Source organism: Tympanuchus pallidicinctus, unplaced genomic scaffold, assembly GCF_026119805.1.
Source record: "Tympanuchus pallidicinctus isolate F22 unplaced genomic scaffold, pur_lepc_1.0 scaffold18, whole genome shotgun sequence".
Lineage (NCBI taxonomy): Eukaryota > Metazoa > Chordata > Aves > Galliformes > Phasianidae > Tympanuchus > Tympanuchus pallidicinctus.
Window position 1 is genome coordinate 11756852 of NW_026294699.1, and position 17062 is coordinate 11773913.

Genomic DNA, 17062 nt, shown 5'->3' on the forward strand with positions numbered 1-17062 from the left:
TAAAACGGAGAGGAAAAAAAGTATTGCTAGAGACCACAGAAAATGAAGCAGAGGTACAAGCTACTTTCAGGCATGTTTAGTATTCTCTAAGCATAGCCCTCCAAAGCCTATACATGCTTTAAAAATGCCTCGGAATGTTTTCTTAGGCCCTGCTCTTTGGCAAAGGATGAATTTTGTGTTCAGTGAGAGCTGATTAATAGAGGAGAACTTTGAATGCAGGGCTTGGGGTGAAGAATTGTGAATGCATCCAAAATGGATCAAATTATAGCCAGCACAATAAAACAGTAAAACTGTTCCTTCATCAGACTGTTCTGACAGCACGACAGCCTTTATTCATCTTCTTTGACAATATCTTAAAATATGAACAAATGTCCATTCCTTCTGCTGCTTTCCCATTGCAATACCATGTTCATTTTCTATTCCTCTTGTTTGTTACTGTCTTTGTTTTTATTTTTCCTGCAAAATTCTTTTCTCTTTCCCTGGCCTGTCTATTAAAAACATGTTTCCTCAGGCTGACAAGAGGAGTTTACCTGATTCAGACAAAGCCATTTTGGATATCCTGGAGCATGACCGTAAGGAGGCACTGGAAGATCGCCATGAGTTGGTCAACAAGATCTTTAATCTCCAAGAGGAGATTCGTCATGTGGAGGACTTGAGAGACAAGGTGAGAAATAAAGGATGAAAAGAGGTGGGATATGTCAGGCTGGTACCCAAAAGACCTCTAAATGCAGTGGGAGCTAACAGACTGTTATTCTCAGTATCTTGAAGAGAAAGAAGATTTGGAGTTGAAGTGTTCAACACTAGGAAAAGACTGTGAGATGTATAAGCACCGTATGAACACTGTGATGATACAGCTAGAAGAGGTGGAGAAGGAGCGAGACCAGGTATCTAACCACTGAAGTGGGGAAAATCTGTAGCAAAAGCCTATATCTCTTCTGTGTCACTCTAGGGAGTTATGGGTAATTGGATCCAAAACACCACTAAAATATGAACATTTACAAGAAACTGGTATTTATGGAAGTAATTTTACACAGGGTAATATTTTGCTGTTCCCTCAGCGTAGCATCCACCAGGCAGAACCAAGAACTTAGCAACAGCTCCTACAAGTTTTGTCTCAGTGTCAAGTGACCCAATTTGCACTCTAGAATGTTTTCCCACCTGCCAAGAGAGAGCTGGAAACAAACCACCCTCATTATCATTATTTTTAATGATACTACTGTGGCATGCACCCTGGTCCTTACTGCTACATTAATTAGTGGATGGTTACAATTTCTGAAGTCTTTATTCCAAATGCATTAAAAACAAAACCACTGGGAGAAGGTCCAAATGCAAAACAGATTCTTCTGTCCACCGCAGGCGTTCCGCTCACGTGATGAGGCTCAGACACAGTATTCACATTGTCTGATTGAAAAAGATAAGTACAGGAAGCAGATTCGGGAGCTGGAGGAGAGAAATGATGAACTCCGAATTGAAATGGTTCGGAAAGAAGCCTGCATTGTTAACTTAGAGTGCAAACTCCGACGGCTCTCTAAGGACAATAATTGTCATGACCAGGTAGGGACGAGGTAGATGCGCTTGCATTCTTTTTTTAGGACTTCTCTCTTTAAAATATTTCCACTTGGAATGAAGAGGGTACTCTATTCCTTCTGCGAATTAGCTAAAAAACCTACTTCCTTCTACTAAATGTCAATGCTCCAAGAATTTCTTCAGTACAGTGGGGATCACGTTGCCTGTGTCATGCACACAGCTCTCACAGGCTAGCATTTCACATCCTGATTTGAATTGTAAGGGAAAGAAATGCAAAAGGAATGAATTTTTGCACTGGGGTAGAAACCATGAATTCTTTTGAGGAACGTGCTCCACTGAACAGAAAACAAAAACAGAAACAGATATGGGGAGTTATTGATTTGGAACTGGGCCACATTCTGCATGAGCTTCTGAAGCTCTCAACTCACAGAAAGTCCTGTCAGATTGCTCTTAAGGGGAGTCAAAAGGAGCTGTACCAAACTCCTTCTCAGAAGTCTTTCCTTCTGATCTTCAGAGTTTGCCACGCAATCTGCCCATCACTATTATCTCCCAGACCTTTGGCACTTCGAGCCCAAAAGCCAACGGTCAGGAAGCAGATGACTCCTCCACATCAGAAGACTCACCAGAAGACAACAAATTCTTCTTGCCTGATCAAGCTCGACTCAAGAGAAGAGTGAACCTAAAGGGAATCCAAGTATGTCTTAATATTGGGCTGGAGTGGTTTAGTGCAGGGACTGTTAGAACTAAGATACATCAAACATTGTAGTTATGCCTCTGAAACTGGTATAAAAATAGGATTTATGTAAGTTTTTGCCCAGTGGTAATTTATGCCTTGAGGAGCAGATATAATCAGGTTTCATTGACCATTTTTGTACCTTCTCCCTCTTGCTTCTGTTGTTCATTCACGTTCTTAGAGCACTGTCAATAAATTGATTCATTGCCTCCTTACCAGGAGTGAAAAAAATTATATAATGCCCAAAGTCTAGAGCACAAGGAACTGAAGGTGGAAATCGAAGCATGGGTGGAAAAGCTTGCATCAGCTGGAAGGAATAATAGAAAGAATGGACAAGAATTTGAGTCAAATTAACTGTCTGATTTAGAATTAAATTATGGCAATTTCCTTTCACAGAAGAATAAGAGGTAGCACGTGTTAGGTCTAAGATTTCCCCAACTGGCTGCATTTATTATGCTGTTATTATCTGATGCAATATTCACATGTTGTAAATACATATATATATATATGCAAGCTAACATTTGAAGTTTTGAGCTTCTCCTCACTCTCATTTGCATTTGAATTCTCCCTGCCCTTCATAACCTTTCTGAGCTTTGACTGTTGTTATTACTTATGGCAGTGGAGCTGCATTCTGTACACTGCATGCTCCAAAAGGATGTCTGTTGTATTAACAGCTGCCTGAAGCCAGTCCCAAGGCACCCACTTCACCTTTTGTCTCTTTGTTCCCTCAGCAGAATCTGGAAACTGCAAAGCATTTGGGCCAGACTTTAAAAATAGTTAAGTAGCTTCCATTCATGGCAGTGGCATTTGGATACCTAAATATCTTCAAAATTTGGAGTCCTGTTGTTTGAATGAAGGAAAATATCTTGCAGCACAACAGTAGAAAAAGAAGGAGTGAAAATATCTGTTTTACAGTGTGTGGCAAATATCCTGCATTTGTTTTTGTCTTTTTAGATAAATCCAAGAGCTAAATCCCCTGTCGGCATGAACAGAACATCAGAGTTTCAAGGTCAGAAAGAGCTCCTATGTCCTTGCTCCTTTTCTGTTGCTTTGTCTCATTTGTTCAGTCTCTTTAAGTTGTTTTAACAAACACTGTGACCCAGGAGACTCTTAACTAAGCTCAAGACAGCAAAATAGTTCTTCTCACTGTAAACAATGTCATAATTTGAAGCAGTCGGGTGCTCTACCTGATCAACCTCTCCATCCAAAGGTACCTCCACAGACACACAATACTACATCCCATAATCTGCCTAACTTTTTTGTTTACTTAATCTTCCCTTTATCTCATCAAAATTGTGAAGGCTATATTGTATTTCTTTTACAAAAAGTCATTATGCTCTTTTCTTTTTGCTGTCAGAAAGATCCTTCGAGCCGAAGAGACCCCAGTCTAGTGATCCTCTAATGAGTTTATTTGTCCTTCAGCAAAAAGGAATTCATTTTAAATCTAAAACACTGCAATGGCCTGGAGGAAGGGCTGACCCACCCGCCAGCCAGCTGCCAAGTTACCAAATTGGTTGCTGTATGCTCCTAATTCCTCTTACTTAGCTAACAATGTTCTCCAAACAAACGTCATATGCAGCACTTCCTTCATTTGTTATGTGCTATATTGTACAAAATAAGAAGGCAAACGTGGTTCCTGCTGCATGATGTTGTATTTGTTTAGCATCAAATAATGGCAACATTTGTCCAAGTTAGAGATGCTGAAAGTGGGAGGGGGGGTCTGTCAAGAAATTCATGCTGTGCTTCCTGGGGCTGCCTAAGGCTGCATGGCCCCTGTTGGGAGCATTGCTCTTTTAAAACAAATCCCAGGTTGCCAAATGATGGGGATACAACACAAATAATCAACAAATTAATAAAACAACCCTCCAAATTTGTGAATGGGTATTCATGGAGCTAACAAAAAAAGCAGAGCAAAGAGCTGAAGGAATTGTGTTGATGGGGAGCTAGGCGGGCAGCAGAAAGGGCTCCAGTGCCACCCTCAGCTCCTGCACAGCACAGGATGGAAAGTGAGACAAACTGAAGTGGAAAGATAATTGTAAGCCTTGTTGAAATCTGTGAAAGACTCTGTATTGGAAGTGATCTAACCTAATTTTCCTCGGTGTCTTTATTTTTCTCTGTCATCTGTGAGCGCAGCAGTCAAAGCGCAGGATGAAGATGGGGCTGATGCCAGCAATGGCCGCACAGACACTAGTTCCTCTAATTCTGTTTCCATCAGTAACTCCATCAGCAGCTGTGAAGTCAGCAAAATTGTAAGGAGCCTTCAGATGTCCCTTCCCTGCTATGACCTCCTTTTCTGGTGTGGCTGAGAGCTTCTGCAGCCCCATGTTGTCACCTCACTGGCCACCTGGCTGTGACCCAACCCCAGCCCCTTGTCAGAAGCTTAATTGTTTTACCAGCGTGTTCTTAGAACTGTGTTAGCAGCCTTTTCCAAAATCATAGGATTGGACTTTGTTTATTTAAAAAGATTTTAGATATTTATGACCCTTCGCTGTGTCCTTATGCCATTTTGTGTTTAGAAAGACGAGATTTTCTTTAAAAGCTGTTTTGTAATGCAAGAAAATATTTTGGTTGTTGGTTTTATTTTTTTGAGTCCTCTGAAGATTCCCCCATTTCTAAGTAACAGGCAGTTAGAAGAGGGATGCAGATCACAGCTGGAAGTTTCTGTGTGCCATAGCCAAACCATTTCTTCCCTTCTTGCTGTATCCCCCTGATCTCTCAAGGTAGAAATCCCATTATACATATGTGAGCACTGACACAGCAGGACAAGCAGGAAGAGAGAGTGCTCTTGTGGAGTGTTAGTAACAAAGAACAAAACATCTTTCTAGAATGCTGTGAAAAATGCTGCCCCCAGGAAATTAAAATTATAGCTGAGAATAGCCAGGAAAGAACTCCCTGCCACTTGTAATAAGTTTAGCTGATTTAGGAATATTTTTTGGAACATCTTTTGGATGTTTTGATCACTTAACTGTCTTCCCTGCAGTACAATTTGCAGTTTAGACTCCAAACCAATGTACTAGAGTATTAATGGAATATATGGAGGTATGTGTTTTACTTCCTCATTCCTACTGTATTTGTATGTAAATATATATATATATCTATACAAACACGCAGTCTGTTTTTCATCTGCTTTTCATCCTCTTCCACCTATATATCAGCTGTGCATCACACACTCTGCAGATGAAGTTGAAATCCTTCAGTAAATCAGCCAGCTGTGTGTCACATAATGAGGTTCAGTGCCATCAAGCTCTCTGTACATAGAGCTGTAATAGCATATGAACACGAATGCTCTTGTACAGAACATCTGTGAGCAGAGAATCCATTCTTCTTACTGTGGGATGAGCTTCTCAGTGCAGAGCACTACGAGCAAGCTAGCAGAATAATGCTCCTGTAAGTTAGAAATGATAGCACATTTAATGCAAGTGTCCTTTCTCTTGCATGCTGCTTTCTAAAAGCAAACCCTGAGAAATCGCAATGACAGCATCATGTCTACCACTCCTGAGCCTCCAGGAAACGACTCGATCGTCAGACGCTGCAAAGAGGATGCTCCTCCCTGCAGGTGTGTGGCTGTGCTGCTGAAATGTGCCCCATGCCCTTTTATCACTAGGGGGAAGAGGCACCCTGGCTTGGCAAGGTCTGAAACGTGGGCCTTATTTTGTTAAGCTCTTGAGCACTAAATTCAGGTTATCTTGAGACCGTACCCAGGAGCTCACTGTGGTTTATAACTTGATCCTTAGCCCACAAAAAATTAGATTTGTGAACATAATCCAAAATAATCGCTACCCTCGTGCCAAGTTGCAGGTTTCACAGTTCATCTGATCTCGGTTTCTGGGGGAAAAAAGTGAGATTATAGTTCAAGATGTAGGAAAAGTTACATTATTTCCTTGCTTATGCACAGTGTAAAAATAGCTGGTTCTTCCCAAACCAACTACAAAAATTCACCCTTCACCTGAAGCCACGTATGAGGGATATCAGCTTCACGAGGGACCTGCAAATCACTGTGGATGGAAAAGACAACAAGCTGTTCTCTAAATGGCTTTGCAACCAAACAGTGTGCTTTAATGGAGGTGCTGAAAGTGGGAAAGTGAACATCTTTTTTCTCTCTCTTCTGTTATCTCACATTTTGTTTTTAATTTCAGCTTGGTTGAAGAGGACAATGACAGCTTTGGATTTGATGCTTTGGAGCTAGATGGTAAGGAAATGTAATAGTTTAACTGTGAGATGTGATGAGCTCATCAGCTACAGATACTGTCCAGTAATCAACTCAGTCTTAAAAAAAAAATAGGACACAGTCTGAGGAAAATTCATCAAATCGTTATAACAAATAAGCAAAAAAGAAACCAGTGGTGAGAACAGGGAAGCAGTTATTCCTGGTGAAGCGAAAGGATTGGACTGAATGAGTAGATAAGAATGCTGTTTGAGGTTTTAAGGGTTGAAAAGAAGACTTCCGACCTTAAAATAAGGAAAGCATCTAACTGAGAAGGGAGAGCTAGCACTGAGGAGAGTGTGGCTCTACTCAGTGAGAGGACAAGAAAAGAGGGGTGCAAACAATTCCATTTAAAAAGTAAGATAAAGCTTTTTTTACTACAAGAGCAGTCAAGCAATGCAACATAATTGTCCAGAGAGGTTGAGGAGATCATAGTTCAAGTTCCATATCTTCAGAGATACACAAAGGAAACCAGAGTCCTCTGGATGATCCTGCTTTGAGCTGAGGGGTTCATTAGACAGTCTCCAAAGATCCCTTCCAACCCAAACTGTTCTGTAGGATCAGGTAAGATCTAGTAAGCAAGACCGGCATTCCTTGTCTGTAGAAAGGAGTCATTCCTCTGCATCAGGAATTTTGTCATTCAGCTTTGGCTAGGAAGAGTCAAACTTCCATTTTCACCTTTTCCATCCTTACTGCTGTATCTCGGACTCATTGTTTTTTTTGTTACGCTTTTCAGATGACAGTCATGACAGACACTCACATGGAGCTCCTTCGGTGCACTCTTCTTCCTCTTCCCATCAGTCAGAAGGCCTGGATGCCTATGACCTGGAACATGTCAACTCCATATTTAGAAAGTTCTCTCTGGAAAGGTATTTAGTTTACCTCCCATAGACACAGATTAAGGGGAAAGGCTGCTGTAGGAGGCATCCCCCACTTCGCTATTAGTTACTGAAGATATAATTCAGTGGCAGAAACACCGTGTCACAAATTGTCACTTGGCACTAAGATCTCTTGGTGCTGTGTGAAGTCATTATTTCTTTATACCGATAGCAGTATGGTATGTTATTTTGGACTACTTTCATATCCTGTAATCCAGTGAAAGTCATCTTAGAATTTCAAAAACTTCAAAGCTGACAAAACATTATAGAGGTTTAAATTTATCCCTGTGGTCTTGTTATCCAGTCAGTGTACTTTAGGCTATCCAGCTGCTCTTCTGCAGGGCTTACACAGTAATAAGGATTTATTTCAGAGTCCTTAGATTCTAGTGCTGGATAGATTAAGTTTACTTCTGTGTCTCTCATTTATCATGCATACATTTAACTCAGGATTGGTAGTTAAAAGGGGAGATAGCCATGTAACTCTTACATCCTTTCATCAACACAGACCTTTTCGTCCCTCTGTCACATCTGTTGGACGCATCAGGAATTCCTGCCATACCATCCAGCGCATAACACTGAATGGGGATACTCTCAATTCAGAAATCACTCTTATAGGAGGTAACGACAAAGGGAGCTTTGTTAGCTCTGTCAAATCAGGATCACTTGCAGAAAAAGCAGGTCTTCGGGAAGGACACCAACTCCTACTGGTAAGCATAGAATAATCAACACACATCACAGATCTCTGCACTCCCATGCATGCATCATCACCACAATAACATCTTTTTGCATCTTTTTTCACTTTGTGTTAATGGCAAACTGTATGAATTTTGCAGAAGAAAATCTGGTATTGACTATGAGATTATGGGAAAATAGTATTTGTGGTTTTGGTTGTCCAACACATGCGCTTTGCCATGGCCAACACATACCTTTGCACTTCAGAGTAACTCTGAATGGAAGAGCTGAGAGCAGCTGATGCTTTCTTTAAACGGTGTGTCTTTTGGTACTGCCCCTCTGAGAACAGTAGAATGGGAGACGTTCTCAACTTCCCAGTAGTTTCTTACCTTGAAAGGAAGTTTGTGCTATGTAACTCGGCACAATGACTCCTAAGTCTGTCCCCAGCATCATGTAAGCACTCCACTGATGCTTTTGCTAAGTTGCTCACTGCTTAGAGTTTGCCTTACATTGCCAATGCTCCCAACCTTTATCCTATTAAAATACCGCCGAAGGAGAAAAATACATATATGTAATTCCTTAATTACTTACTACTGGGATTGTCAATGAGCTGCAGTATGAGTCCACGACTGCCAGCAGCCCTTATGTGAGAGAAAAGAAGCTAAATAATTGGAATATAATCTGCATCCTGATAGCAACGTATCTGGATTGCTTTATCAGAAAAAGATTGTACCGCTTCAAAAAATCCCAGTATAATTGACTCAGACATTGAACCCACACTGGAGAATAATATTTCTTTCATATCTAGTTGGAGGGCTGCATCAAAGGGGAAAATCAGAGTGTTCCCTTGGATACTTGCACAAAGGAAGAAGTCCACTGGACAATTCAGAGGTGCCATGGTCCAGTAACACTCCAATATAAATCAAATCACGAAGGTAAGACCGAAGGTATTTCTCAACTCAAATAGCCCCAGGTCTATGGTACTAATTAGCGTGGATGAGAATAAGAGAACCAGGATATATTTTATATTGGTATAAATCTGAAGCATGTCTACCAGTGTTAATGATGGCAATTCTGTGTAACTGCTCCAGCTTTTAGCTGTGTAACTCCGAGCAAAATAGCCCATGTGCTTGTCACTACAGGGCCCTGAAGGACTGACATGGTGAAGCAGCAGCTACATGACTCACATAACACAAAATTATTTTTATGTACTGTTTTCTGTAATACGGTGTGGTGAGCTGAATCATCTTTATCCAGCTGAAGCCAATTTAGCATTTACCTGTTCATTTCCTTTGTGTCTTTATCATATCCTTAACAGCTGGTGTTTGTGTGCAGTGAATGGAATTTGATTGTAGTGTTCAAGGCTGGCAATGATAATTTGGAGTCGTGGATCAAAAATTGCATTCCAAAATCCTTTTTTTTTTTCTTTTTACTGGTGCATATGAATTTTAAGATTTTGTTGTTGTTGTTTTGGTTTGGTTTCTGTTTTTTAATGCTAGCTAGAGAATTTTGGCTGAACAGATCACTGTACTTAAATACAGGGTTTAGTTATACTATGTACTTCCATAGGATAGGGTTTAGCTGTGTCTCCATCTGTGCTGAGAAATCCAGTTTTACTGGTTGTGTGTGGAGTTACTTTTCCAGGTAGCTGGTGGTGTCATCACTTGAACTGGCAAATGCTGGAGGTGTTCAATATGTGGATGTGGCACGGAGGGACGTGGTTGGTGGGCATGGTGGTGGTGGGCTGATGGTTGGACCAGATGATCTTAGAAGTCTTCTCCAGCCTTTATGTTTCTGTGATCCCCAAGAATTCTGGTACCAGCAGCATGACCTGTATTTGAGCCAGAGCTCTGTTAGTGTCATTAAGGTGCAGCCCCATAACCTTGCTGTAGTGTTTCCAGAAGTACAAAGCCTCTCTTGGAGGGGCCTCAGGAGTTTGTGCTGGGCTTCTGGCAAAGGAGCCTCAGTGTGCAGCAATACCAAGGTGCTGCCCAGCATGTCATGCTTTGTCCCATTCTCCGTTGCTGCAGGTTACAGGAAGCTGCTCTCTGAGCTGGAAGATGGGCTTATTGCATCGGGGGACTCATTTCACATCCGCCTGAATCTGAACATCTCTAGCCAGCTGGACTGCTGTTCCCTATCAGTGAAATGTGATGAGATTGTTCATATTCTTGACACCATGTACCAGGGGACATGCGGGGGATGCGACTGGCTTTGTGCCAGAGTTGACCCTTTCACAGACAAGGACCTGGAGAGGGGAACCATTCCCAGCTACAGCAGGTGAGCACGGAGCGGCTGCAGCTGAGAGGAAAATTAACAACTGCCATAGGAGAGGTGTGCACGCCTCAGTTCTTGGGACAAGACTTGGTGATGTTAAACGGTAACATGAGGTATAAGGCTTTAGAAAGGAGGTGCCAGAGCTCACTTGAAAGTATAACGTGGGTTTCTCGAACGGATGCCGAGGAAAATACATCATGGAGGTTCTTTAATCCTTAACACTATGTGGTTTAGTCAGTCCTCACTCCTGTTTCTATTTAGTCTTTTCTGCAGCCACAGATCCGCTGCAGTCCAACCTTTGAGTGGCTTCAGAGCTAACCTGACCTGTGTGTGATTCTGTCCTTGCAGAGCCCAGCAGCTCCTCCTGGTGAAGCTGCAGCGGCTGATGCACAGAGGAAGCAAAGATGAGACAGACAGCTCACACAACACCCTGAGGGCTCTCCGGGTAAGTGCCTTCAGAGTCCCCTTAGCATCCATTTCTCCACTGCTACTTGTTGTTTGTTATGTTAATTTTACAGGAGTTCCTGTCGGGGCTCTTCGTAGTTTTTGATTGCACAGGCAATGGGTGACCTTTGCTTGCTTTAAATGGTACTGTCCCTGGCAACTTACCTAGCTCAGCACACTTCTAACTCCTCCTGCTATGAGGTCATATGCTTTATATCTGTTCTGTGTCATAGTCGATGCCTTTCATTTTCCTCTGCCAGTGTGTCTCCAATGCACCTTCACATCCACGTATAGAAGAAGCTGTGTTGTTGGAGTTAGTAATCTGACTTATTTCTCTCTTACTGTGAACGAGTGTCTAATCCAAAGACTGTTATTGTCTCTAATTAGAAAGATCTTTCCCAACCTACATGCAATGGGGAGAAGTGGGACTTCCCGCTCTCCAAACAACAGGACTGCCAATCTTTCCTTTTCCTTCAGTATTTTTTCTTTCTTTAGCCCAAAGAATTCTACCTATTAAAAAAACCAACTTATTGGTATATTAGTGACCAGAGGTTCTCCCTAGAGCTTGTAACAGAGCCTAGGAGACTCGCTTGCTTCTAACACTGGTGGAGAGACGCTGCAGCCGCAGTGTTTGATCTCAGCCAAGGTTAAGTGTCATGCATTCCTGCTGTCCTCCAGGCCTCACTCACCAGGAGGACATGGAGTGCTGGCAGAGTTGTCAGTGAAAGCAAAAGCTCTGCCTGCTCTTTCTTGATGCAGAAATCACCTCCATCATAAGCTGTGGAGTGCAGTCTCCTGGAGGAGCAGTGCAAGAAGCACTGTTTCTCAGCATAGGCCATAGTATACATAGCTTGCTTAGAACATTGTATTTGGGGTAGTTACAAATCAGTCATTGTTGTATTGGAAATCTGAATTAACTGCTTCTGCTTATTCCGTCCTTTGTTGCTGTGATTAAAAACGAGCAAGCAAACAAAACAACAAACTGTGCTATTTTTTACTAGAATACGCTGCAGCCAGAGGAGCCTGCCCCACAGAGTGACCCAAAAACCAGCCCTCGTCTGTCCAGAGCGAGCTTTCTTTTGGGCCAAATATTACAGGTAAAAAAGTTTAAATTCAGTGGAATGTCTGAAGTAGTAGGTGAGAACAGCAGACATTCTTAGGCTGCTTTCCTCTCCCCAGTAACTCCACCCCAGGTAGTTGTGTCAGGATGTCTTCCTATCTAAAAGAGGTTTAATATATGAAAAAACGGAGTGGGTCAGCCTGTCCCCTTGTCCTATCACTCAAAAATCTGTCCCCTCCTTTATTAGAGCCCCTCTTTAACCAAAATGCTGCTCTCAGGTCTCCCTGGAGACCTTCTCCAGGCTGCACAGCCCCAGCTCTCAGCCTGTCCTCACAGGGCTTTAAGTCTCTGTAGTACAACAAAGAAGGGGCAGAGCTGTGTCTGTAATCTGCAGCATTGTTGTGCACATACTGTGTGTGTGCGGATGTGGATACATCAGTGCTTGTGATAGCAGAGAGCTCTGCCAAGGAAAAGAAAAGCATGCCTCTTCATAGCAGAGAACAAAATAAGAAATCCCAAAGGGCATTAACAAAGGCTCTGAATCAGATCTATGATATTTAAAGAGCCTTAGAATTCAGTCAACAGATCCATGGAGTCTTGTCTTTGATAGACGTCGGTAATTCAGACCTCGTAGATAGAAAGTGTGGGCTGATGAATGCCTAGGAGAATAAGGAATGTAAGAAACGAGGGTCCAATCTCTTCGTTCACCTTTTCAGTTTGTCAGCAGGTCTGAAAACAAATATAAGCGTATGAATAGCAATGAGCGAGTTCGTATCGTCACTGGCTGGCCCTCTGGTCTGGCACGGACCTCATCTGAAGCAAAGAAACCCTTACCTGATAAACTGGAAGGTATGGATATAAAGTAATGGTAGTTTCACAAGTAAGCTTCCAGCAATGAAGCTTCCTGTTCTGTTGGCAGCTCTTCCTAGTTTCTCTCTTGCTCTTTGTCCAAAATGTTTAACGAGCTAATAAGCAGAAAGATTCTCCCAGCAAGTCTACTGTTAAACCGTGAAATAATCTCTTGAAAGCAAAAAGCACTTGAATTATTTAACTTTAAATTGGGCATCATACTGCTGGATGCATAGTAAGGCATCAGAGAAGGAAGGACGGCTATGACTAACCATGTCATTTCTGGTTTGCACATTTCTCACTTTTTTTTCTCTCCAAATACTGGCGGAGAAGAAATCAGAGTATAAGTGCCTTGTTCTCTACTCAGATTTGGATTCCAAAAGTGAAATCAACAAGAGGCTGATCCCTTACAGCTTGGTGAGACCCATCCACTGTGAGCGCAGGCGCCCCGTTCTTTTCACCCCCACCGTGCTCGCCAAGTCCTTGGTTCAGAAGCTTCTCAACTCCGGAGGCGCCCTGGAATTCAACATATGCAAGCCAGGTAATGGGGTAAAAGAAGCCCGTGACTGCCAACCTGCATTGTTGGAAATATGAACATCCATATGTGCACACAGAAGGGCATGCAGTACTGGAAGTTGCTTGAGGTACCAAAATCACATTAGAATGATGTCTAACTACAGTTCCTGCATTTTGAGAGTGCCTGAGATATCTGAATGTTTTTGAGACAGCCGATGCACAGAGTTATGAGACTGTGTGTCTGTGAATATCATCCATGTGTATGCTGCGTGGTTGCTAGGATGCCCCTCAGAGATTGAAATGCTGTGAGTGCTCTTTCTGTTTGCATACTGTTTGCATACTGCATATCTAGGCGATGTGAAATTTTGATTAATTTGTTTCTAGTATTCACTATTATGAGGAATATCTTCCCTAGAGCGATTTTATGTTTCTATCTCATCCAAGGCTTGAAGATTGTGCATTTGATCTGCTCAAAAGACTGATTTGCTTCCATGCTAAGTATTTACTATTAAAGCAATATGCAGCACTGTGATTGCTGTAGGGCAGGATTGTATACAACACAGCATTAAACACAGCTGACGTTTCATTTTTACACTAATATTGAATACCCAGTGCATCGTACGCAGTCCTACAGTCATCCAGACAGAGAAACTAAAAAGTTAAGTATGATAATAAATATTCCCTGTCTTGCAACATAAAACAAAAGCTTTGATGTAGAGCTGCAATTCACAAGGGGACCAGTATCACGCATTGCAACCTAAACCAAATTTTTCTGAAACTTTAAACACGAATGCTGGAACACTAAATCCATACTTTAGGAGCCTGTGCTGAAGGGACCTGCTTTTTTTTTTTTTTTTTTTTTTTTTTTTAATTTAAGCTCTTCTCAGCATCCCTCAGCCCTGAAATGTTGCTGCGTAACATTAGGTGCTGGAATTGTATTTACTGTTTTAATTTAATGCCTTCATAGTGTTGTGGTAATTGCCCAAGGACTCATTGGTGGAAGATATAGCTGAGGTGCTCAGCTGTGATCAGATTAAGCTTTAATTGAATTCAATGGAAGAAATGAGGCAGCTGTTAAGAAGACAATTCATTGCTCATCTTCTTTCCCTGAACCACTCTTACATCCCAGCTGAAGTGCTGTTGGATAGCTTTGCAGGTGTACTGTTGTTGTAATCTTGATTTATTTTTTTTGTCCTCATCCACTTCTCCCACCAGATATTGTAACAAAGGAAGAGTTCTTAAGGAGGCAAAGGACGGAGACGATCATCTTCAGCAGGGAGAAGAATCTGAGCACGTATGAGTGCATCGTACCTGCCAATATCGAGGCTGTCACAGCCAAGGTACTTAGAGTGCTCTGTGCCATTGGGTAGCCAGTCTGTATTTGTCTGCAGTGTGTTTCTTCTTGAGCAAGGACTCGCTGGTTTACAGTTGTCTTCTTTCTTGCCTGCCTTAAATCTCAAATTTATGTTTATTCCCTCACACGGCCTTTATTTGTGCTCTTGCTTTTCCCTTTCTTTTTCATCCTCAGCCACGTCTTTTTGCATTCCTATTCTTTCCCTGCGATGACCCACATTGATGCAGCAAAATATCCTTTCGTTTTCTCTGCTCCGTCCCTCCTTCAGTTCCTTTTCGTATCGTAAGTATCTCTGAGTGCGTGAGAGAGTGAGAGATACAAGAAGCGAGACAAAGGGAAGGAGAGCCTGAAACACAGGCACAGGGGGGTACAGCTCGGAGATAACAATGTCAAAGACAGAGATCTCATATCAAGCAGAGCAGGTCTGATGCACAGCATGGAAAAAAGGGAGAATTAAAAGGATGGTTTTTTCTCTCACAAGCAGTTGCAGTAGACGTTCTCTCTGAACAAAGAGCGTTTGTGTATGCGCGTACCACTTGTGTTTTACCGTGCTCTTCAATTTTAGATCAATCCCTTTCTATTTTAAACATTTTCTGAAAGCTTTTAAGCTTCACTTTCATTTGACTGTAAACCAGTAGGAGGAGTTGGGACTTTAAATGTATATTTGATTTGAAGGTTTTAAACCAGTACAGTGGTAAATGCAGAGCTCTTGAGCTGACCCCATAAGGTACAGATACCTTTATCTGAAGATTCTACAGCTGCAAATGTTTCTTTGTGACTCTGCTGTGACTTTGTTTTTAGAATAAGCATTGTCTCCTGGAAGCCGGAATAAGCTGCACAAAGGATTTAATCAAAGCCAAGATATATCCCATTGTTCTTTTTATCAGAGTCTCGGAGAAGAACATCAAGAGGTTCAGGTAAAATAGCAAACCTTTTGCGCATTTGCTATTCTGTCTTATTCAGCCCATAATTCTTGAGCTGAATAATGTTATCGCTGAGGGGAACACAGGCCCTGTTTCCCTTGGCCTGGTGTCTGTGCATCATTTCCTTCAGCAGCTCCTCCCTGAAATCTTACAATGGGAGAAAGGAGGAATTCCCTACACTTGGCATTCTTTCCCTATCCCCAGTAGCAATGAGCACTGTGGGGAGGGCGAAGCCTCAGCATGTGTTTTTCTCTATGTTTAGTAATCCCTCAGCATTTCTTCAGGTAATGCTGCTGTAAGAGGGAAGTTCATAAACGCTTGCACTCTCTCTACATTCAGTCCTCTCAAATTGTTTCCCCATAGCAAATATTTTTCCTTGGGGGTAAGATAGAGGTAGTGGAGGGGATAGATGTGGCGTAGCTATATTCTTGCTTGCATATAGTTTTATTGCTTGTATATAATCAGTAGAAAATAAATTCTTGATGGGACAGCTGGGAGTACAGGATTCACTTCCACTGTGAGACGTTTATTTTCGGTCTGCTCATTTGGTACAGGAAGTTATTGCCAAAGCCAGAAGCTGAAGATGAGTTTTTACGTATGTGCCGTCTGAAGGAGAAGGAGCTGGAAGAGCTGCCGTGTCTTTATGCCTCTGTAGAGGCAGATGCATGGAGTAGTATTGAAGACCTTATCAGAACAATAAAGGACAAGATTGGAGAAGAGCAGCGTAAAACCATCTGGATAGATGAAGATCAGCTCTAAAACCAGTGTGTGAAATGGGGCTCTTTGATGACAAAAGGATGTTCCCAGGTGGAGCAGGGGCCCACAGAGTTCTCTGACTCGGTGCCTGGTGCTCACTCCTGTCTCATCCCTGCTGACTGGAGACTTGCTGCTGGCAGAGCCCACGTATGGAATGGAACTGGAGCTGTGCTGGATAGCTCATGATTCAGGTGCAGGGGATCTTGGATGTGGATCAGACCACCACAGCTTCTGACACACCAGCATCTCTTAATGGACAGCAGCTGTTTATTGAGTGGGAAGGACAAAGATCTTGAGAGGGATCTTGGGGTAATTTATTATGTGAAAATATGGATCACAATTGGCTTTTCACGCGCTTCTGATGAGACCAGACAACTGGAATCTAGGAGAAATAAAGTGTGAGAATTGGGAAATGGAATTGACGTGTGTCTTACATCCATCTGGAGGTGAGATTCCAGATTCACTCCAGTAGGGAAACTGAAGGCTGTTTGGAAGCAAGAGGAACACTACTGCTGACGGCCATAGCAGTTCTACAGCCCTGTTTTTCCATTACCATTTTGATCAGAAAGGTGGTAAATAACTATTATCCCTGGCTTTAAATAAAATGTAAAGGTATCACTGGCATCTTCTCCAAACAAGTTTCTCTGTTTCTGTTTCTCCCCTGAAATCTGTATTTCTCTACAACTTCATTGCCAGCCAAAGTATCTGCACTCAACAGGAGGGACTGTTCTGCAGAGAGGAAAAGGAGAGCTTCATAAGGCAGTAATCGCTGGGAGCCGCTCCATCCTTGACCTCTCTGCTGTGATTGACAGCACTGGGACCAGCGAGTGCTGCTCTGTGCTGTGGCCAAGCAGGGTAACATTTTCAGA

General features: G+C 42.3%; 1 protein-coding gene across 4 annotated transcripts in view; it reads left to right on the forward strand.

The window, feature by feature from the left end:
* Window positions 1-16811, forward strand: part of CARD11 (caspase recruitment domain family member 11) — a 39796-nt gene extending 22985 nt beyond the window's left edge. For all 4 annotated transcript variants that reach the window (XM_052680073.1, XM_052680072.1, XM_052680075.1 and 1 more), the window contains 19 exons: window positions 512-664; window positions 759-884; window positions 1357-1554; window positions 2042-2221; window positions 3215-3269; window positions 4394-4509; window positions 5713-5816; window positions 6397-6449; window positions 7201-7333; window positions 7848-8049; window positions 8823-8949; window positions 10045-10294; window positions 10640-10736; window positions 11737-11832; window positions 12512-12644; window positions 13012-13185; window positions 14376-14500; window positions 15316-15431; window positions 15992-16811. In XM_052680073.1, coding sequence (XP_052536033.1) covers window positions 512-664; window positions 759-884; window positions 1357-1554; window positions 2042-2221; window positions 3215-3269; window positions 4394-4509; window positions 5713-5816; window positions 6397-6449; window positions 7201-7333; window positions 7848-8049; window positions 8823-8949; window positions 10045-10294; window positions 10640-10736; window positions 11737-11832; window positions 12512-12644; window positions 13012-13185; window positions 14376-14500; window positions 15316-15431; window positions 15992-16196 — 2643 coding nt within the window. In that variant the 3' untranslated portion in view covers window positions 16197-16811. The remainder of the gene's footprint in view (window positions 1-511; window positions 665-758; window positions 885-1356; window positions 1555-2041; window positions 2222-3214; window positions 3270-4393; window positions 4510-5712; window positions 5817-6396; window positions 6450-7200; window positions 7334-7847; window positions 8050-8822; window positions 8950-10044; window positions 10295-10639; window positions 10737-11736; window positions 11833-12511; window positions 12645-13011; window positions 13186-14375; window positions 14501-15315; window positions 15432-15991) is intronic.
* The last annotated feature ends 251 nt before the right edge of the window (window positions 16812-17062 follow it).